We start from the raw sequence: 23,555 nt of genomic DNA, 5'->3' as shown, positions 1-23,555 counted from the left end.
GATGAAAATTTCAGATGGTTTCAGCGAATTCATCATCATCAGTAGCTCGACAACCCTTTTTGGGTCCTGGCTTGTTCTAGGATTTTCCTCCTTTCTGTTCTGTTCTGCTTTGTTCTTCCAGTGGGTAATCTCAAGTGTTTTCAGATCTTGTTCCACTTGTTCCATGTATCTAAGTTTGGGTCTTCCCTTTGACCTTCTCCCTACTGGTGCTTGCCTCATTATATGTTTTGGTGTTTCGGTCTCCAACATCCAGCGTGTGTTCAACACGGTCCAGCGCAGACGTCCGATTTTTATGGATGTTATGACGTCGGGTTCGTTGTATGCTGCGTATAGTTCAAAATTATATCTTCTGCGCCATACGTCATTTTCTTTCACCCCCTTATATATGTGTCTGAGGATTTTTCGTTCAAACGATAAGTTTTCATCGCTTTTTAACAGTGTCCATGTCTCTGATCCATGTATAAAAACCGGTTTTATCAGGGTTTGTATATTTTGCATTTGGTTTTTCTCGTGATATTTGTTAGATCTTAGATGTTTAATTAGTCCATTATATGTTTTATTAGCAATATGTATTCTTCTCTTGACTTCTTCGCTGACATTGTTATCTGCGGTGACTAGTGAACCTAGATGTAAAAATTTTTACGCTTTCGATGTTATAGTCTCCTATTGTCAGATTCTGTATGTTTCTTTGGCCTGTCGATTTGCTTGCCTTCATGTATTTGGTTTTTATTTTATTAATATTTAGGCCACTGTTTTGTGCCGCTCTTTCTGTCGCATTAAATGCTTCTATCATTTCTCTTTCGCTTCTAGCTATGATATCAACATCATCTGCAAATGCCAATATTTGTCTATTTTTGTTATTATTGTTCCTCTGGTGTTGACTTTTGACTCTCTAATTATTTTCTCTAATGTGATGTTGAATAGAATACCGGATAGGGCATCTCTCTGTCGTAGGCCCGTTCTAACATGTATTGTATCTGTTAGTGCGTTTTGACTTCGAATTTGGCTCTGTACTTTAAGTGTTTCTTTTACTATATCAATGAGTTGAGTTGGAATATTAAACTCTTTCAGGGCGTGGATCAGAAATTCTCGATGGATACTATCATAAGCACTCTCAAAATCAATGAAGAGCTGATGTGTGTCTATATTAAATTCACTAGTCTTTTCCAAGATTTGCCTCAAGACGAAGATCTGATCTATTGTGGACTTCTGCCTGCAGAAACCACATTGATATCCCCCAACTATTTGTTCCGCATATGGTCTCAATCGCTCGTAGACAATATTTGACAGTATTTTATATGCCACAGTCAGTAGCGTTATTGCCCGGTAATTTTTACATTCAAGCTGGTCTCCCTTTTTATGTAGTGGAATAATTACTCCGGTATTCCAGTCTTGAGGCAGTTGTTTATTATTCCATATGTTCACTATTATTTCGTGTATCGCATTCAATAGGGAGTCTCCGCCTTCTTTTATTAATTCTGCGCTAATATTGTCTAATCCAGGTGACTTGTTGTTTTTCAGTCTGGTAACTGCTTCTTGCATTTCAGCTACTGAAGAGGGGGTTGTTTCTCTGGTATCCGTTTGATCCAGTATAATTCCATCGTATAGTGGATCTCCGTTTTGTTCAAACTTTTCTTTGAAGAATTCAGTCCATCTTTGTAGTATTTCACTCTGTTGAGTTACTATATCTCATTCTTTGTCTCTGCACATCATTGTTCTTGGTTTAAATTCTTTTCTGCTTTTGTTAAGTTTTTGGTAGAATTTTCTAGTTTCTGTTGGTTTATTTAATTCTTCAATTTCTTGGAGTTCGTTTTCTGTGTTCTCTTTTTTTCTGCGATGTATTTTCTTTTCTTCCCTCCTTAGCATTCTATGTTCCTCCTCTGCCTGTCTTGTTCTATGTCGTTGTTGTAATCGTTGATATGCATTATTTTTCCTCTCTGTTATGTTACGACACTCTTCATCGAATCACTTCCCTTCAGTTGATTTGACCTTTTTTTGGTCTCTTTGGCAGCGTCTTGTATGATGTTTTTACACGCTTCCCATTCTCTGTTTATATCCTCGTGCTTTTGTCTGTTTTCTAGCCTTCCTTTTATATATTCTTTGTATTTGGCCGTTTTGCTGTTGTCTGCTAAGTTTTTTATTTCATATTTTTCAATTTTGGATCCCTTTTCTTTTTTTATGTTTGAGATTCTGGCTCTTATTCTGCTTTCCACTAGGTAGTGATCTGAGTCGGCATTTGCCCCTTGTCTGCTGCATACGTTTATTACGTCTGAGTGATGTTTCAGCAAATTATTGGTATTAAATTGTATTGTGTAAACAATTTTCAAGACAGATAGTACGTCTCTTTATTTGTTCAAGTTATAATCTATAAAATTTAGTATATTTCTATTTGGATTATTTACATACATTAGTCTTAAAAGGGACAACATACATACGATATTAAGGGGGGGGGGTATAATTTAAATTTTTTTTATTATTTAATGAAAATTCTTAAATTCAAGAATACTCTTTGAAAATTTCAGATTAATCGGAGTAAAACTACCAGAAATACAGGGTGTTGAATATTCCTACCTTTGACTCGCTTTGCCGCGGTTCCGCGCCAGCACGCTTGAGCGTAGTGACAAATGTTCAACTGTTTCCCTTCTCCTTTGTAGATAACTCTGTGATTCAAAAACATATTCCGGTGTGCGCCACTTTACGATTTGACAGTCAAAAACGAAGACGAAGTTGTCAAAACTTTAAACGCGTTTTTCTCAAAACTATTTTTTCAAAGGCGGTGGACGTAGTAACTCAAAAACTACTATACCAATCTACCTGTAACTTTGCACATATTTTCTTTGACATTTCGTGAGATAACGCTGTCGAGATATATTTGTTTTTATGCTTATTTTTTGTTTAACAATAATAAATATGTTGTTTTTCCCGTTTTGTTACAAAGAATTTCATTTTTTTTTATTGTCAAAATAACTGTCAAAGTTTAAATACATAATTCAAAGTTTCTCTTCGAATTTTGTGATTTAACCACAGATTATCTAACGTAGATAAAATTTGTTCAGTCCATTCTTGTATCGACATATCGAAGTAATTTAGTACAGCAAAAAAACACCCTGTTCGGGACTGTGACAAGCCCAGTCCAGGAAAACTAATACACAGGTACGCAAATGATGATAAATATATTTTTCAAAATATGTTTCCATCCGGGATAAATACAGAGTTTAGTAATAATTCAATAACCAACCCACAAATGTATCAACAAGTCAACACACAAGGGCAACTAGCCATGAATGTACAAACCACGCCATATCTAATATCGATGTCGCAACCAGCACCAACTAAACCAATGCCACCTAACTTGTACCCTCCACTACCACAGACACAAATTCCATTAGTGCCGATCACATATCATAGTTCTGCTTCAAATTATCAATTACAACGATTGCCATCCACCAGTGAAGAAGAGGAAGAAAACAACGAACCAGCTAGCAGCAACGATTGGCAAGAAATTAGAAGCTCAAAAAGAAGAAAAATCAGAAAAACAACAGACAATGCAAACAGTACAAATATTATTGTAACAGAAAATAGATTTGAAGCGCTAGAAAATGAAGTAATCCCTCCCAAGGAGAACAACACAGCAAACCCTCCACCAATTTTCATACACGGTGTACAAGACTATCAAAAAATGGTACAAAAAATTAAGGATGTAGCAGAAAGGGAAGAATATCATACAAAAAGTTTAACTAACAATGTCGTAAAATTAAGTTGTGGCACGCCAGATACATATAGAAAAATGGTTAGATATTTTAATGAACATAACATTTATCACCATACATATCAGTTAAAACAGGATCGAGCCTATAGAGTTGTAATAAAATACCTTCACACAAATATAATAAATGCACAACACAGAATTACTAAAGAGCCACTTAATTTGTTCTTCGTGGATCTCGAACCGGCAGCAAATAACAAAGATATTTATAACTTAAGGGGGCTACAGAATAGAGTTATTGAAATTGAACCTCCCCGAACAACCAAAAATCGCATAATACAATGCATGAGATGCCAATCGTACGGTCACTCCAAGTCATATTGCAATAAACCATTTGTATGCGTCAAATGCGGAGGAGCCCACAATACCACAACTTGTAAGAAGACTAGAGAAACTCCAGCAAAATGTGCATTATGTGGTGGGGATCACCCCGCAAATTATAAAGGATGTGAACATTACCAAAAAATTTATAATATTAATAACAGGTATCATAACAGAGGAAACGTATTAAATCCAGCAATAAATCAAATACATACACAACCCAGAATATATACACAACCCAGGATTCAGAATCAGTATGAAAGTTACGCTCAAGCTGCAGCAAATAATCAGAACAATAACGAAGATACAGCGAGTATACTTACCAAATTTCTAGAAGAGTTTAAAAATTTATTTAACCAGCTAATGCAACAAAACAGTATGGTGCTCAACATGATTTCCATGCTAGTAAATAAAGTAAACTAACAATGTCAAAGTTCATAAGAATTGCCCAATGGAATGCCAATGGTCTTCCTAATCATAAAGAAGATATAAAACTATTTCTGGAACAAAATTTCATTGACATACTACTAGTAAGTGAAACCCATTTTACAGACAGAACCTACTTCAAGATACCTAAGTATAAATTATATTACACAAATCACCCAGATGGTACAGCCCACGGAGGTTCAGCCATATTGATAAGAGAAACTATAAAACATTATGAAATGCTAAAATACGAAACAAATCACATTCAAGCAACATCGATAAAAATACAAACTCTTCCATATGATATAACTGTCACAGCAATTTATTGTCCGCCCAGGCATAGACTTACAAAAGAAGATCTTCTACCCTTTTTCGAAACTCTAGGGCCAAAATTTATAGCAGGTGGAGATTACAACTGTAAACATACGCTATGGGGTTCACGCCTAACAACCACCAAAGGCAGAGAGCTAGCAAAAGTTATCCAGGATAAAAGCTACTCATTCCTATCGACGGGATCACCGACATATTGGCCAACCGATCCAAATAAAACACCAGACCTATTGGATTTCTTTATTACAAACGGAATATCTCAATCATATACAGATGTAGTACCAAGTTTTGATTTATCATCAGATCATAGTCCCATAATTGCCACAATTAGCACAACGGTGATAATAAAAAAACCAACACCTCGACTGCATAACTTCAAAACAAACTGGGACACATACCGGCTAATCATAGAACAGGAAGTAAATCTACTAGTGAGATTGCAAACTTCCGAACAAATAGAAACAGAAACTAATAATCTAATCAACTTACTTGAAAATGCTGCCAAACAGTCTACCCCTCAACCTGGACAAAAAAAATTTTCAACCAACATTCCTCTTGAAATAAAAAGACTAGTAGCAGAAAAACGAAAAGCCAGATCAATTTGGCAAAGAACTCACAGACCAGACGACAGGACAGTTTATAATAACAAAACAAGAAACTTAAAAACAGCTCTAGAACAGATGAGAAACAACTCATTTGAAAACTATGTATCAAACCTTTCGCGTCAAGATAACTATCTGGAAACCAATCAAAAACAAAAATAAACCAATAAATACTTCGCCTCCAATTCGGAAAAACTCATTACCACCAGGACCATGGGCAAAAAGCAACAAAGAAAAAGCTGATTTATTTGCTGAACATCTAACTGAAGTCTTCAAGCCACACGACAATGACCAAGTACAAGAAGTAGAGCAGGAACTAGCCTTACCAATTAATCAACGAGAGCGACTAATTTTAATTACACCGAAGGAGATCAAAGATGAAATTAATCATTTGAATGAAAAGAAGGCACCAGGCACTGATCTCATAACAGCAACAATGCTAAAACAACTTCCTAAAAAAGGTGTAATGAAGTTATTGTACATATTAAATGCAATCTTAAGACTTAATTATTGGCCTATATCACTAAAAATTGCCCAAGTAATTATGATACCGAAACCTGGTAAAGCTTTAACGGATGTTTCATCATACCGCCCAATAAGTCTACTGCCAATAATGTCAAAGCTTCTTGAAAAGCTGTTACTTAAAAGAATTATGAGCGACCTAGAATTCCAAAACTGGATCCCAGAACACCAATTTGGATTCCGGCAATGTCATTCTACAGTGCAACAATGCCATCGCATATCAAATGTAATTAATAGAGCTTTGGACAATAAACAGTATTGCACAGCAGCCTTTCTGGACATTAGCCAAGCATTTGATAAGGTATGGCACCCAGGATTACTTTATAAAATCAAAAAATCCCTACCCAACAAATACTTTGACTTATTAAAATCATATCTAAATCACAGAGAATTTGAAACTAAAGTGGAGGATGAACTATCAAACCGTAACAAAATTCAATCAGGAGTCCCACAAGGTAGTATATTGGGTCCACTTCTTTATGTACTGTACACATCCGATTTACCAACCTCTCCACAAACCACCATTGGAACTTTCGCTGATGACACAGCAATATTTGCAACTGAAGAGGATCCAAGAGCTGCAGTATTAAAACTTCAAGAACACCTAGACCAAATTGGACAGTGGTTAAAGAAATGGAAGATAAAAGCTAACGAAACTAAGTCAACACATATAACTTTCACACTAAGGAAAGACCAATGCCCAAATATTAGCCTTAATCAAGTCAACATACCACAACAGAACATCGTCAAATACCTGGGGCTTCATCTTGATTCTAAATTAAACTGGAAACAACACATTTTAAAGAAGAAGAAACAAATTGAGTTGAGAGTGAAAGAAATAAATTGGCTTATAGGTAGAAAATCTCGACTCTCAATTGAGAACAAACTGCTGATTTATAAAACAGTCATCAAACCTATATGGACGTACGGTATAGAACTATGGAGTTGTGCCAGCAAATCAAACACAAAAATTATCCAAAGAACTCAATCAAAAATTCTACGCACCATCGCAAATGCCCCGTGGTACATTTCCAACCAAACCCTTCATACAGACCTAAACATCCCGTTAGTCAGCACAGTAATTCAAGAAAGAGCCAACAGACATCACGAGAAATTGGAAGACCACCCCAACCAATTAATATTACCATTACTGCAGCCACTAAACAACAGAAGATTGCGAAGATTATGGCCCATAGATCTTCGCTGAAACTGAGGTGAAACCGCTGGGTGATGTACCTCATAACGCCATTTTAGTGTACAATAATACATTGATATATGTTATTGTACTTGTTATCAAATTAGCTTATAGAATATGTAATTCTGATTGCTAATAAATGCTTACAAAAAAAAAAAAAAAAAATTTTACTTCCGAGTGATGCCAAGAACTCAAAAATCGTTAAAAATAACAAAACTCGACAGAGTTACCTCGAGAAACTTGTAAGCTAATAAAATCTTTTTGAATTTTTTGTTTCACATGATCCAGTGACGAGTTCTGATGTCCACCGCAAAATCCTTTTTTTAGGTATCTGTAAAAATTTGCCACCGGTGGGTGATCTTATTTTTCAATATTTTTCCTTGAATTTTTTTTGAGTATTCTTTGAAATGTAATTAACATGCATTTAATTTAAAAATAAAATAAGTGTACCATAGTTTCAAAAAAATATCACACAAATGTACTTGAAATGTTGATTTCAAATCATACCCTCTCCCCTTAATAATTAACTGTCCACCATATCTGTATGAAGATAATACTGCTCTTCTTGAATTGACTTAGTTCATTCTGTTTATGATAATCCTTAAGTTATTTTAATAGGTTATTCTTGTTTTCCGTCCAAGGTACATCAACATTATTTTTGTTTGTGTTTTAGCCGGATCGACTTGTTGCAAACGATTTTATCCAATGTAGAAAAGTAGCAGAACATATTTTAGAAAAACTTTTAGGAGATGGTACGGCTAGTTCTCCTGGATGTGGCGATGCAGACACATCTTCTCCTTCCAATAATGGTTATAATGTAGATCAGATAGAACTAACGTGCAACGAGCAGGTTCGTAGTTATTTTTATAGTAATGTGCTATACTACAGCTACATAAGGTCAGGTGGGGTAAGTTTGTAGCAAAATATTAAAATTTAGTATATTTACATACCGCATTTTGAGACCAAGTAAGATTTGAAGCTAATATTTTAAGAGGCTACAGTAGCGTGTCATCAAAACCGAAAACGCGTTCCAAGATTGCGGCTTTAATTCTGAATATTTTATCGAGATATTTGGCAAGATAATTATTTATACAGGGCGTCCAAAAAAATTTTTTTGAATTAAATTAATTGACACAAAAAGAAGAATGTATGTAATTTATCTAATTTAAAATACATTTTACTGCTGTTAGAAAACAGAAATAAAAGTTTATTGCACAAAAATAAACATTGATTTTTGCTTAAATTCAATGTTCAAACTGCCAAGGGGCAGAGGGTGGCAGCTTGAACATTGAATTTAAGTGAAAAGTAATGTTTATTTGTTCAATAAATATTTATTTCTGTTTTCTGACAGCAGTAGAATGTATTTTAAATTAAATAAATTACATACATTCTTCTTTTTGTGTCAATTAATTTAATTAAAAAAATATATTTTTGGACACTCTGTATAATTATTCATGTTAATATTTATATTATTGAATAGGGAATTGAATAACCTTTCAAATGAGCTACCACTCGACCCCTATTCACATTTAAAAAAAATAGTCGATTACGTCATCACGCCCAAATGGATGACGTCACTAGTACGATATCATCATTCTCTTTGCCTTATCCCTAAGCGGGGTCGGTTTCCCTAATTACATTTCTCCACACAAATCTATCTTGGATCATATCAATGTTAATCCCCTTTACCAACATGTCCTGCCTTATCGTCTCTTCCCTGGTCTTCTTTGGTCTTCCTCTCCTACTCCTTCCAGGAATCTGCACTTCAGCTATTCTTCGTATTGGGTGATTAACGTCTCGACGTTGAACATGACCAAACCATCTTAACCTATGCTCTCTCATTTTGGCATCAATTGGTGCCACACCTAGACTTCCCCTAATATACTAATTTCTAATTGTATCCGTTTTTGTCACTCCACTCATCCATCTAAGCATTCTCATTTCCGCCACATGCATTCGTTTATTCTCTTTCTTTTTCACTGCCCAACATTCAGTTCCGTACATCATAGCCGATCTTATGGCTGTTTTATAGAATTTTCCCTTCAGCTTCATTGGAATTTTTCTGTCACACAACACACCACTCGCTTCTTTCCACTTCATCCATCCAGCCCTAATTCTACTACATACATCTCCATCTATTTCTCCATTACTCTGTAATACCGATCCTAGGTACTTAAAACTATTGCTTTTCACAATCATTTGACCATCCAAAGATACCATTTTATTTGTGGTAACTCCATCTTTAAATGAACATTCCAAATATGTACTCTGTTTTGTCCTACTAAGTTTTAAACCTTTTTCCTCCAGAGCTTGTCTCCACTGTTCCAGTTCTTGTTCTAAGTCTCTTTCACTATTTCCTATTAACACTACATCATCAGCATACATTAGGCACCATGGAATGCTACCCTTTAGTTTCGCTGTTATCTGGTCCAAAACTAATGAGAATAAATAAGGACTAAGCACCGATCCTTGGTGCTAATCCTACTTCCACCTGAAATTTATCAGTCTCTCCCACACCTGTCCTAACACTAGTCGTTACTCCCTCATACATATCTCTCACAATCTTTACATATTCGCCAGGGACTCCTTTCTTATTGAGTGCCCACCACAGAATCTCTCGAGGAACTCATCATGTGCTTTCTCAAGATCAGTGAATACCATATGAGCGTTGGTCTCTTTATTCCTGTATTTTTCCATCAGTAGTACGATATATATGTCAAAAAATCATAATTTAAAAATCGAATAATAAAGCAGTTTAAAGGGGGGTCAAAATATAGTGAATAATCCTGTACATTCACTGGGGCCGACCGACCGGCTCTGTCCCGTCATACAGCTGACCGACTATAATAACTTTTATTTATATTCAATTTAGAATGTGTGTACTGATTTTCAGACTTAGTAAATGGATTGCATTACCTTCGCAGGAAAGCAACTTGGATAACCTATCAGTATAACCCCTGTTCTACGTTTCGCTTGACCGACCACAGTATGTTTCTCTACACAATCACGGTAATCAACTGTGAAAAAACTAGCTTTAGTAAATTCAGAGAGATTTTTCAGCGCTGCCTCTTGGACTATTAGGGAGCGTTTAACTATTACGTAACGTAATTTTTGAAGATTTTGTAACCCCCCCCCCCCAACCTGTGTTACGTAATACTTGAACGGTCCCTTAGGCAACATACAGAAATAGCCACTGTCATTTTGACAAACCTCCGTCAGATTTATAAATGTAATTTGATGTAAAAGCATGATTCTCTTATCTGTTCTGTTATCTGTATGGATATCTGTTCAGTGCAGTAGTGTATTATTTTAAGAATTCGCTGGTGTTGATTCATAGGTGTTTATTTATAATTAATCTATTATATTTTTGTGTAATAGAACTAAGTTGTGTTGGACTATTTGGAAAAATAGAACATTGTTAATTGTGAGTTTTACTTATAGGTAAGTATATTTTACGAAAAATATTTCGAATTTTAATGCGAATATATAAAGTTTTAGGAGGATTTTTTAATCTAGCAATATCATCAATAGTTTAAAATTAAAACTTAATTTTAAATAAAAAAACCAAAATACACGCTTTTAATAAAATTTTCACCTATTTTGGTTTATATTTATAAATATTTATTTACTTATAATAAAATTGTTTCCAATTTCAATTACTTCCATTTAGCGCGCCTATGAGCTTTGCTATGAGTATATAGTCACAATATTCAAGTTATGTCAAATAATCCCGACGCACTGTTGCCAAAGTTTCGCAGCACTTTCGAAAAAAGGTGTGCTACTATCTCCTGAAGATATATTGATGACGCGCTACTCTTGGCTCTTAATATATTTTAATATGTATTGCCTACAACTACTTCATTTTATAATTTTCCACGGCAATGACGTCACCATATTTTAATTTTTTTAAACTATATCAGTAGTACACACTTCCCCCTCAAATGGGGGAAGTGTGTCTACGATTTATTTTTAGCCATAAATGAATAGAAATGGAATCTGGGTAAGTGTGTACTTTAAAAGTGCAAAAAAAGTTTTAAAAGGAAAAAAAAGAAGTTATAAAATCCAGCACAGAATGTCGATGGTACTTGATTTTAAATGGCACGTCTCGCATGAAATGCGCATTTAACGTTAGGTTCAGACAGAATGACACTTTTCTAATTAAATAAAAGCAAAGCAAATCTTGGTTTCAGTTGACACTGTAAGCGTCTGTAAGCATTTGTATTCCTCTTTAACGAATCATAGATGGCGACATTAGTATATAATCATTAAAATATATTTTGACTTTACACACTTACCCCGAATACACACTTTCCCCACCTGACCTTAATTGTTTTTTCTTTAAATACAATTAGTTATTAAAAAATGAGGCATTTGAAGCGAAAATTTGGCTAGAACTGATAAACTTGTTTGACTGACAATGTTATTATTTATATAAAAAAATGCAAGAGATTTTAGCAGTGCCAAATTCAAATAATGACAAATGTAATAATTATATAAACGGAAGGGTGAAAATCATAGTTTGTTCTATGAAAAAGTAAATGGAACTAAGTTTCAGATTTGATTTTAGTAGCGGGAAAACGTATTATAATGCTGAATGTACCTAGACAAGGTTAATCAAACTCTAGTCTTGAAAATTTTATAATTACGCATCAAATCCTATGTTGACGTTAAGTTTTAAGGAAGGTCTCAACAGTAGAATATTCAGAAGGCTGATTGGCTTTAAACCTAATGATAAAAGACTTCTATCCTATTCCTTTTTAATATCGTGTACATTATAAGATGTGTAGGTATAGCATAATAAGTTGTCCACACACATGAAGAGTATTCCAGAATTGATTAAACATGCACAATGGACAATACAGCAATTCAATAGAATAAAAAGTTTATGGAAATTATTTAATTATTTGTGATTCCCTGGACAAAATCTAATAATTGTAGTACTTGATAAATTATTTAATTAATATGGAAGACAATAGGTAGTGATGTATAGTGTAACTCCCAGATCATTAACTCTGATTTTTTCCTCAGTAAGTTGCAAATCAAAAAGAATGAATTTTTTAGGAGATAAAGTCGTACTACATGGCACTTTCCAATATTTAATTCGTTGACACGTTTAACACGTTACATCAATCACCCAGTGCAATTCAACTGATCTTTAACGTACAAAGCCTCGGCCATTAAACAATTTCTTGAATAGATCATTAAGTTATCTGCAAATAGGAGACCATTAAAATAATTTGAAGCCATGGGATAATTAAGAAAATATATTAAAGAATAATGTGCCCAACTGAAATACGCTTGAAAAATAGGTACCCGGAAACTCAGTCCAAATTGTTAAGAATACCAGAAAAAATTAGTTTTAAAATATCCGCCATAATATTTTCAAATAGTGTAGTAATGATATTAGCCCGGGAGCAGTAGCGCTCACTTTTGTTGTCACGTAAGCAGTGAGAAAAGCGCGATGAGAAAAAATCTAACAAAACGAATTTAAAACAAATTTCTATTTTATAATATTTTTATTTACATGTTAAAAATATTTATTTCTGACAATTATTTTAAAGCTAATTGGTTCTCACCAAAGCCATAAAATCCACAAAAAAAAATAAAATAAAAAATCCCACGCATTATTACAATCTTCCTCGAGGCACTTACGAGTGGAAAGTTATGTTGCAAAATTTTTCATTAAGTTATCACGGTAAAGGATAAAATGTTAGATTTTGTCTAACGGCATAACTGCTCCCGGGTTAATAATAGAAATAGAAGAAGTCGGTAAAAATTAGAAGTTTTATTACGGTTTTCGTCAATATTTCTAAAACTACGCGGTTTAGCGTGAACAATGTTCTATAAAACAATGTTCTACAATAAATTTTAAATAAAAAAGGTCATATGCATAATCCTTCTAAGACGAACGGTTCCAAAGTTACAGAGGTCTTTTTCTTCTTCAGGTGCCACCTCCGCTACGGAGGTTGGCAATCATCATAGCTATTTTAATTTTTGAGTCTTCTGCCGATGCGTGAAATTCGTCTTCTGCCGATGCTTCTTCTGCCATCTATCTTGCCCTGCATTATGAGTCGCAGGATGCCATACTTCTCGCCCCGCATCACATGTCCGAGATACTGTAGTTTTCTTTCTTTAATTGTAAGTTCAACTTCCTTCTCTTTACCTATTCTTCTCAGTACTTCATTGTTCGTAACTCTATCTACCCAGGAAACCCTCATAATTCTTCTATAGGTCCACATTTCAAAGCCGTTAAGTCGTCTCATTGTCTCTACATTTAACGTCCATGATTCCAGTCCATAGTATAGTACACTATATACGTAAAATTTTGTTAGGCGTACTTAAAGAGCTGATGTTAAATCTTTGCTACATAGGACCTTTTTCATTTTCATAAAATTAGAACGTGCTTTCTCGATTCTGACTTTGATTTCTGCAGAGTAGTCATTATTTTCGGTTATAAGTGTTCCTAGGTAAGTGTACTTTTTTACTCTTTCGATCTGCTGGCCCTCTACTATCAAGATTTCGTTAGTATTATGGTTGTTTTTACTAATTTTCATAAACTTCGTCTTTTTGATATTGAGAGAGAGTCCGTACTCCCTACTACACCTTACTATTTTACTCATATTTGCAGGTCTTGTAATCTATCGGCTAGTATTACTGTATCATCTGCATATCAGAGTACAGAGGTAGTATAGTACTCGTATAATTGGTTCAAAAAAGGCCTAACCCCGGCATCCAAAATAAAAGTTTTCCTTCAACACCAAATTGTTCTATATGGTCCACATATTGTTCAGTAAAAATAGGTTTCTTCTAGCAAACAATCAAACTAGTCAGAAACGTCAGCAAACAGTTGGTCAGTGAGAAAACATAATACAGTCACCAGTGCTATCCTCTACTCGCGCTGGTCCACTATTCGCTGATGGTTTCAAACCGTTTGAAACTGATGCTAGAACAAACCTAATATAAACCATTTTGAGCATCGGGTTTGGAGGGAGGTGGAGGGGAAAAGTCGGCAAGTTAGTAGTTTTTTTACGTTTTTCGTAAATATTTCTAATCGTAAGCGGTTTAGCGTGAACAATATTCTATACAAAAATGTTCTACATTAAATTTGAAACAAAAATTTTACTGTTTGAAAGATATTCATGCGACATTGTCCACAAAAACTTATTGGGTTTTTTTTCGGCACCAGAGATTTATATGGCCTAGGCTTGTAGAAGCCTCTTGGTAAAGATGACGTTCCTTCATGGGCTTATCAGTAACATACCACCGACCAATGAAATAGCAAATTATATTTTGAAAACACAATCCTATTAAAAAAACTAGTTTCTTCAGTAAGAATATTATAATTTGCCCAAACAATATAAAAATATGGAAAACCTCCACGTTACACCCTCCGTAACTCCGGAACCGTTGATTTAAGAACAATTATGGATAGGACCTTTTTCCTTTTAAATTTAATGTAGAACATTTTTGTATAGAATATTGTTCACGCTAAACCGCTTAAGTTTAGAAATATTGACGAAAAAAGTAAAAAACTACTAATTTACCGACTTTTCCCCTCCTCACCCGCCCTCTCCCCCCAAACCCGACGTCCAAAATGGTGTAACTTTTAACTGAACAATATGTGGACCATATAGAACAATTTGGTGTTGGAGGAAAACTTTAATTTGGGATGACGTGGTTAGGCCTTTTTTGGATCAACTGTATCATACTATAGACAGTAAAGCCCAAAAATCCCCTATTGGGCGAGCCTGCGGCAAGTTTGGAGAATTATCTTTTTTGGGAACAAAGGGTATTTGGTGTTGTAGAAACCAGTTTTGGGTATCTCTTGAGTAATAGTAGGTCTGAAGGAGTTGCGCTTGAGGGTATTTGGGGCACTTACGTCTCTTTATATATTTAAGGCCCTTTCTCCTCAATTTCAACGATATCGTACTCTTAGAAGATCTGTATTGACGAGCCAATCTTCTAGTTTTCATTCCAAGCTAGTGTTTTGCAATTCTCACCAATTTCTCTGACTTCTGTGCAGTAAATGCGCGTGATTTTTCACATTTTGGTAGATTCTTTCATGGTATTCCTTGATCGCACTCCTTTATTGTTATATAAAATATTCTGCGTGAATTGTTTTCATTCTGAAATATTCTACAGGTTTCAGATTTGAGTACCCGCCCACCCAAGTTGTATATATGTTTTCTTATTTCTAATTTATACTACATCCTAAAGTGAAAACTTCAAAATAAATAAATCTTAACTGACAGTAGACAATATAAACAAGCTTTTATTTCCAAATGCAACTTAATATTATTTTGTTTTCGTTAAAATTAAAGCCAATGACATTTGTGTCAAAACTTTTAGGACATACGTTATAAAATATTTTAAGTCTAGCAACATTCAAACCGAAATTAACACAAGAACACCAATTTTTTTGCGTCTTTAACTTTTTCTTCTGTTAAAATCACACAATTAGGAATTTCTTTTGTGTTGATCTGTATAATATTGCAGTTGGTCTTACAAGTTTTTGTCTTTGCACCAGACCCTATCTCTTTCACAATTATGTTCCCCAATTTAGTTTTCCAAAGAACTATTCGTCGGCAGGTGGGAATTTTGAAATGAAGTTGAGCCGCTCTTTTTGCATCTTGTTTCCAGTCAAACGGTTTAGTATAGTATAGTTAATACAAAAGATGGCATAACCCAGACATCCAAAGTGAAAGTTATCCTTCAACACCAAATTGTTCTATATGGTCCACACAATGTCCAGAAAAAAGTCACACCATTTTGAGCGTCGGGTTTGGGGGGGGGGGGAGAAATCGGAAAATTCGTAGTTTTTTAAGTTTTTCGTCAATATTTCTAAAACTATGCGGTTTAGCATGAACAACCCTCTATACAAAATTGTTCTACATTAAATTTGACATAAAAAATGTCCTATGCATAATCTTTCTAAAATGAATGGTTCCAAAGTTACGGAGGTAGTATAGTATAACTGGTCCAAAAAATGGCCCAACCCAAACATCCAAAGTAAAAGTTTTCCTCCAACACCAAATTGTTCTGTATGGTCCACATATTGTCCAGTAAAAAGTTACACCATTTTGAGCGTCCGGTTTGGGGGGGGGGAGATGGGGGAGATGTCGGTAAATTAGTAGTTTTTTAAAGTTTTTCGTCAATATTTCTAAAACTATGCTTTAGCGTAAACAATGTTATATACAAAAATGTTCTACGTGAAATTTATAACAAAAAATCTTGTATACATAATTGTTATAACATCAACGGTTCCAGAGTTACGGAGGGCGGAACGTCGAGGTTTTCGATACTTTTTATATTTTTGGGCAATGTATGGTATAACTATACCAAAAACCCAGACATCCAAAGTGAAAGTTATCCTCCAACACCAAATTGTTCTATATGGTCCACATAATGTTCAGAAAAAAGTCACACCATTTTGAACGTCGGGTTTGGGGGGGAGAGGGGGGAGAAATCGGTAAATATAAAAAGTATCGAAAACCTCCACTTTTCACCCTCCGTAACTCTGGAACCGTTGATTTTATAACAATTATGTATACAACCTTTTTTGTTTTAAATTTTATGTAGAATATTTTTCTGTAGAACATTCTTTACGCTAAAGCGCAGTTTTAGAAATATTGACGAAAAACCTAAAAAAAACTACTAATTTACCGACTTCTCCCCCATCTCCCCCCCAAACCGGACGCTCAAAATGGTGTAACTTTTTACTGAACAGTATGTGGAGCATATAGAACAATTTGGTGTTGAAGGAAAACTTTTACTTTGGATGTCTGGGTTAGGCCTTTTTTTTGGAATAATTATACTATACTACCTCCGTAACTTTGAAACCGTTCATTTTAGAAGGGTTATGCATAGACCTTTTTTATTTCAAATTTAATGTAGAACAATTTTGTATAGAGCATTGTTCATGCTAAAGCGCATAGTTTTAGAAATATTGACGAATAACGTAAAAAACTACGAATTTTCCGATTTCTCCCCCCTCTCTTCCCCAAACCCGACGCTCAAAATGGTGTGACTTTTTTCTGAACATTATGTGGACCATATAGAACAATTTGGTGTTGGAGGATAACTTTCACTTTGGATGTCTGGGTTTGGGTCTAACTATACCATACTAGTTCCCCAATCCTTTCCAATTAACTTGAGTATCCCGATTTCTTGAAAGTGTCATGATATTCTTCTTTCATCACACTTGTGTTGATTTTTTAAATGTTTTCTCTATTATTCCAAACACTCTGTATGTACGTCTGCTGGGGCACAGCTGTCCAGGATCTTGCAGCACATAGTTAAAATATGTATAGGGTAGGTGGGGGCAAAAGTACGCACGGGGCAAAGGTACGCACTTACATTTTTCAGTAACTTCTTATATGTTGGCGACAACATCTTGTAGCATATGTTTGTACTACTCAGTAGCATTGGATGAGAAACTTTGGCGCAATCAGGGCGAATACAACAACAAAAATGAGGTAAAAATTATTTTTGTACCTTTTGATCTAATTTTTCTTAAAAATTGATTGATTCTAATTCTTATCTTAATCTTTCAAACTCAGATTATTATTGGTTATTATTGGTTAGGCATATTGAAAGTTTATTGTTAGAAGACTTCTTCTACATGACAGTTTGAAGTTCACATGTGCATAGTTTCATATTGAGGTTAGATATATTATTGGTTGCCGGATGGGGCAAAAGTACTCACACAAATGGGGTAAACGTTCGCAGTGCGTACCTTTGCCCCCAGTGAGGTAGACTTGGCAAATGCATGTTTCAAGTCAATCTTCAAAGTGAATATCAAGTTGAGCTTGATATTCTATCAGCTAATTATTTTGTCTTAATTGCAAAATGTCTCAAATCCGCAAAAGTACGCACGTGCGTACTTTTGCCCCAATGGGTAAGGCAAAGGTACACATTTACATTTTTTTTTTCAAAAAGTTATAAACACTACAAAAATGATATTGAAGAATTTCCATTTGCCTAATATGATTACAAAATGTATCAATTTCACTTTCATCTATACTCTGTGCCAATTCAAGCATTAGGAGATTCACTAGAGATGAAAATTTAGAAAATGCGTACCTTTGCCCCCACCTACCCTATTCTTATTTTGTCCAGCACATCCATCAGATACCAAACGAATGAAGTCATATCCTGACAGATCAGCTAAATGCAACTCTTGAATAGAATGGAAGGGAAGCAACCTCGTTGGATGATTTGTTTAACATTCCTGAGATTCAGGGGTTCATTTGACAATCCTTTGACTACTGACAGGTTATAACAGTAAAGCTGTCGGGAATAATAAGCACTTTCATCTGTCACTTTAAGTAGGACAAGGTTCTCCTGACAATCAAAATTCAAATAAAACATCCTTGTGGTTTTTCTGGCAGGTGTTGGAAGAAGGCTTGAGCTTGTTTCTTCTGTACCTCCATTTTCATTTGTAGACACATTTTTTTCTTCCTCCCTTTTTCCACTTGAATAAGGTTTAGAATTTTAGGGAAGTGCTACACTCATCCATGCTTCTCTTCTTCTTCTTCAGCCTGTTTGCATCCACTCCTGGACAAAGGCCTCCCCATGAGTTCTCCATTCTTCTCGGTTTTGTGCTGTTTGGTGCCAGTTTCTCCCCATTTTTGCTTTGATGTCATCTAGTCATCGTTTTTGTGATCTTCCTCTATTACGACTGTGCTCTCGTGGTCTCCAATGTACAATGTTTCTCGTCCACCTTTCAATGTTTTGTCGTGCTACGTGACCTACCCAGTTCCATTTCATTTGCGCAATTCTTCCAATTACATCTTCCACCTTCGTCCTGCTTTGCACGTCCTCATTTCGTATATATGTTCCCTCATAGATACTCCTAACATAGCTCGTTCGATCGCCCTCTGTGTCGTTCTCAATCTATTGGCTGATACCTCTGGAAGTGTCATCTCCATTCCATAGGTAATATCTGGTAGAATACAACTGTTGCATACCCTTTTCTTTAGATTTGTTCGATGTTGAAACCTGAGAAAAATATTTTCCTGAAAAATCATTGAGTAACCTTCTCAAATTCTTCTTTACCATCATTGGAAATTTTCCACATTTTGGCGATATTCAGGTCTGATAATGAGTGATGTCGTAAATAATGTGGTTTAACAGCTTGAAAACTACAAATTAATGAACTTTTTTACTTCTTCTCTTTTCGGAGAAACTGCAAGAAAATGAATGAAAGCAGCACTTATTGTGGACCAGTGGAGAGGCGAGTGGAGGCTTATGAGAAATAAACCCAATAAGGCACGAATTATGTTTTGTCAGTGAATAAATATTATCTATTATAGAATAGCAGTAGAATAGCATTATGTTGTTTTATATGCCATTAGAGTGAAAACTTATTCTTTTTGCTAGCAGTTGCCGCTAGGGCATCTATGCCATTTCGTTCGTTGCAATCCGGGACTGCACGCTGGGGTTTGTTTTGGTTGGATCAGAGAGAGCAGCATATGTGCCTCCTGATGAGAGACTAATAAGTTTCGAAACCGGTAGGGGTGCTTGCTGAGCTCTCTGATTGGACTGGAATATGGTTCGGTTGTATTTTCGTTTTGCAACGAAATTGAAAATGGTTATTCATTTTTGATTTACATTTACTCTGATTGGAGTATGAAGGGAACCATTCTCGTTGGAACTTTACCGCGCTGAGCAGATGGAACGTGAATTGTAAATTGTGGAATTCCCTCATCTTCCTTAGTCTCAGCATCCGTATGGCTTGCAAATTGTAGAAGCCTCGGAGGTGTAACCAGAGAAGGTTTCCATTGTTTTCATTCTGGTGGGGGTGTAGAATAGCATTATGTTGTTTTATATGCCATTAGAGTGAAAACTTATTCTTATTATCTATTATCTTTACTGTTAAATATTTTTATAAATTTATCTACAGATCTAAAGATATATATTACATATTCTGTTTTAGGTTTTAGACCCTTTAATGGACCTTAGAACAGTGAAACATTTCATATGGAAATCTTCCTCGGACTTAACCCTGTATTATAAAATTATAACTAAATAGTGTGTAAATCGTTTCTACGATGTAAAATATTGGTTGATAATTTATTCTTTTTAGTTATTTAAAAGTTTTATGAGATTCGGTAATTTCTATCTCCACAATTCTTGTGGATATTCGTTTTTATAATCTGAGGGTATTTTTGTATTTATACACTTTGTATAGCCAATTTTAACCTGATTATTGTAGAAGCTAGGAAATCATGAGAAATTATATAAAATTGTATCAGATGATTAATAGATTTTTTCCAAAGATGAGTCCTTTTAATTTTTAAACATCTAGGTCTTTATACACTGAGGGGACAGTGGAATCGGAAAGATATTAATTTTCGGTTCAGGGGCTCCGAACTAAAACCCCAGAAGACAGTTAAATATTTGGGAATAATCTTCGACGACAGAACGTCGTTCGGCCCACATATACAGGAAGCATGTCGGAAAGCGGAGGAAAGGACCTCAACCCTACAAAAATTAATGCCGAATATAGGAGGCACCGGATCACACAAACGGGCAGTAATGTTTCAATCGATTATCTCAATAATATTATACGGGGTCCCAGTGTGGAACGAGGTCGTAAATAAAGCCAAATACAGACACATTATTCTCAGAGCGCAAAGAAAACCCCTTATCAGAGTGTGCAGCGCGTACAGAGCCCTATCAACCGTTGCCCTGCAGGTAGTGGCCGGAGCTGTACCGGTGCACATTCTGACAGAGGAGAGGGTATACTCCTTCTCAGAGGCATCTTTCTTTCTAACGCATTAATTTGGAAGTGACAGAAAAAAACGTACGTTCGTGATTAAAGTCATTTATAACATTTATTCTAGTTGTTGATAGATGACGCTATAATCGAACAAAAATTATTTATGTATTATCTATACGACTATAATCTGTACAATTTATAAGGCAGTTAGGAATTCTGTGATAAGACTATACAAATCAAAGAACATACCTTTTTATAAATGAAATGAAACACAATTGATTTGTTTTTATACCAAATTACGATTACGACAACTGTCAGTTTAACTAAAATGTCATGCTATGATTCTCTACATTCTTAAAATCATATATTATGTCATTAATGATACAATGAAAGACTGAGAACTTTAAATTATAGTCGTATATATAGGTATGTATACAGATATGTACCTAACCCGGCACCGGCCACGTGGCTTTGCAAGACGTCAACTGCGACGTGGGGTGCTCACAGCACCCCTTAACAATTTTTTATGATCTACTTGTTTATAAACAAAATATTGTGTTGAGTTACACAAGAATATAAAAAAAACATGTTTAATTAACTTATTAGCTACTAATATATTATAAAAGTTAAAAAATAAATTTGAAAAGGTGTTATAAGCAAATTAGCAAGTACCAACCCATAATAAATGAAGTAAAGTAAAATATTTAAAAATATTAATATTTATTGAGTCTAGAGACTATATTAATAATTGAAATCAGTTATTACAATAAGAATCTTACCTGTTTATCAAAAACACAAAAAAAAATTTAGCTTAAACTGCCAGATGATGGCACCCCAATTCGACTTTAGAGCTACAAGTTCAGAATGACACTAAATAACCACTTCAAACGCAAACATATCTATACTATATAATTATAGAAAGCTACTATGACGCACAGCACGGTTAACAAACTTGAAATACCAAATATTTGACGACAATGTGTTATGGGGTGCTGGTAGCACCCCACGTGGCAGGTGCCGGGCTAATAGGTAAATTATTTGTAAATACGTAAATCATTTATTTTCCGATTATAGTGCCATCTATCAACAACTGGAATAAATGTTATAAATGTGTATGTATCACGGACGTACCTTTTTTTCTGTCATTTTTGTCGCACTGAAAAAAGCCTCTGATAAGTACCATATGAATGCATCGAAGGGGTAACGGAGCTATAGGTTCAGGACCAGAAGAAAGAAGAAACCTGAAAAGTTGGGCAGGATCAGTGGTCAAAAGAGATAGGTAAGGCCGCCTGGACGATGACCCTTATCCCTGATGTAGTGAGGTGGTATGAATGCAGACACAGGCGCATCAACTACTACTTCACACAATTTTTGACGGGGCATGGATCTTTTCGGTCATATACATATCGTATAAGAAAGACCGAGGACGATCTGTGTGCCGAGTGTGGAGTGGTGGATGACGCGTACCATGTGATATTCGTTTGCCCTGTATATCATGCAGGGCGAACCTCGCTACAGCTGAGGATGGGGTCCCCTCTGGGTGAGCCCCAATAATTAAGGCACGAAGCTATTACAAATGAAAAAATGTTTGGCTTGATCATTGGTTTTGTCACCGAAACGATGAAGCATAGGAAAGACAGAGAGAAGAGACTTCAACAAAGACAATCCGTTTGTATTTCTTTTGAGCATATTGTGTCGTTCTGCGCCGACCGGGGTGGGTAGCCAATATACAGCTCCCACTTCTGTCGAGGCAGTCCTTTAACATAAAAATATTTAATCCTAGTGTTAGTAAATGTTAGATGTTTTGTTTTCATGTACTTATATCTTCTGGGGATGGAGAATGAAAGTTTAATTGTTCTTACCAACTGCCTAGCAATTCTTTGCCAGTTTATGGTGGATGGAATGATAATGTGGTCGCGCCCCCTCACCCATTATCATGCAGATAAGTCGGTTGCCTTACGGACCCTGGCTGACTGCGTGCGTGTGTGGGGTGGCGAAACCCGGTTGCCATGAGTCACAGAGCGGACGCAGAGAGTGCTGGGTGGGATGACGAGCAAAGCTGGTGGGTCAGAACTATGCCCGCTAAGGTCGGTTCCAGGGGCCCGCCGGTTGGAGAAAGACGGGGTGAGTTTAGTTGGTAGGCGGCTCGCTACGGTTAGGCGTAGAGAGTTGACTCCAACACGCCTGGGACACATTCCCAGAAGTCTTTAGAAGATTATCACCTCCCAAAAAAAGGTGTTTATACTAGGTAAGTTATATACAATAATTATATGGGATTATTAAATGTAAATAAAACCCTAAGCATGTACAAGAAGAAAAAATTGGTAAAGAAACGAAACGAAAATGGAAGATCGTAGAGTACTAAACAGTCAAGGAAATGTTGACCCACAAAACAAATTCCATAAATAAATCTGTAAAGGTATCAGATGGTATATTAGAAAATTCAAGAACGAGAAAATTGTAAAAACTATAGAAGAAAACAAAGGCACGAAAGCAATGAGTTGAAAAATAGAAAATTGCAAAAAAGAAATCTTTCAACTTAAAGACAAAAATGAAAATATAGTCTCGGATAGACCAGGCATATTAAATATAGTGGAAATTTTGTATGAAACATGTCAAAGTCAAGTTATTCCAAAGCTCATCGAACAGTCATACAAGAGATAGGTACAA

The 23,555-nt window shown here is 35.4% G+C and overlaps 1 protein-coding gene across 1 annotated transcript in view; it reads left to right on the top strand.

Annotated features, from left to right (window-relative positions):
- The window catches only part of LOC114334842 (WD repeat-containing protein 48 homolog), a 160,711-nt gene extending 140,268 nt beyond the window's left edge, over positions 1–20,443 (top strand). Inside the window, exons 12-13 of the mRNA XM_028284954.2 lie at positions 7,836–8,012; positions 20,100–20,443. Coding sequence (XP_028140755.1) covers positions 7,836–8,012; positions 20,100–20,195 — 273 coding nt within the window. The 3' untranslated portion in view covers positions 20,196–20,443. The remainder of the gene's footprint in view (positions 1–7,835; positions 8,013–20,099) is intronic.
- The last annotated feature ends 3,112 nt before the right edge of the window (positions 20,444–23,555 follow it).

This window comes from Diabrotica virgifera, chromosome 3 (genome assembly GCF_917563875.1).
Source record: "Diabrotica virgifera virgifera chromosome 3, PGI_DIABVI_V3a".
Taxonomy (NCBI): domain Eukaryota; kingdom Metazoa; phylum Arthropoda; class Insecta; order Coleoptera; family Chrysomelidae; genus Diabrotica; species Diabrotica virgifera.
The sequence above is the reverse complement of the archived record's forward strand: the minus strand, read 5'-3'. Positions and strand labels throughout refer to the sequence as shown.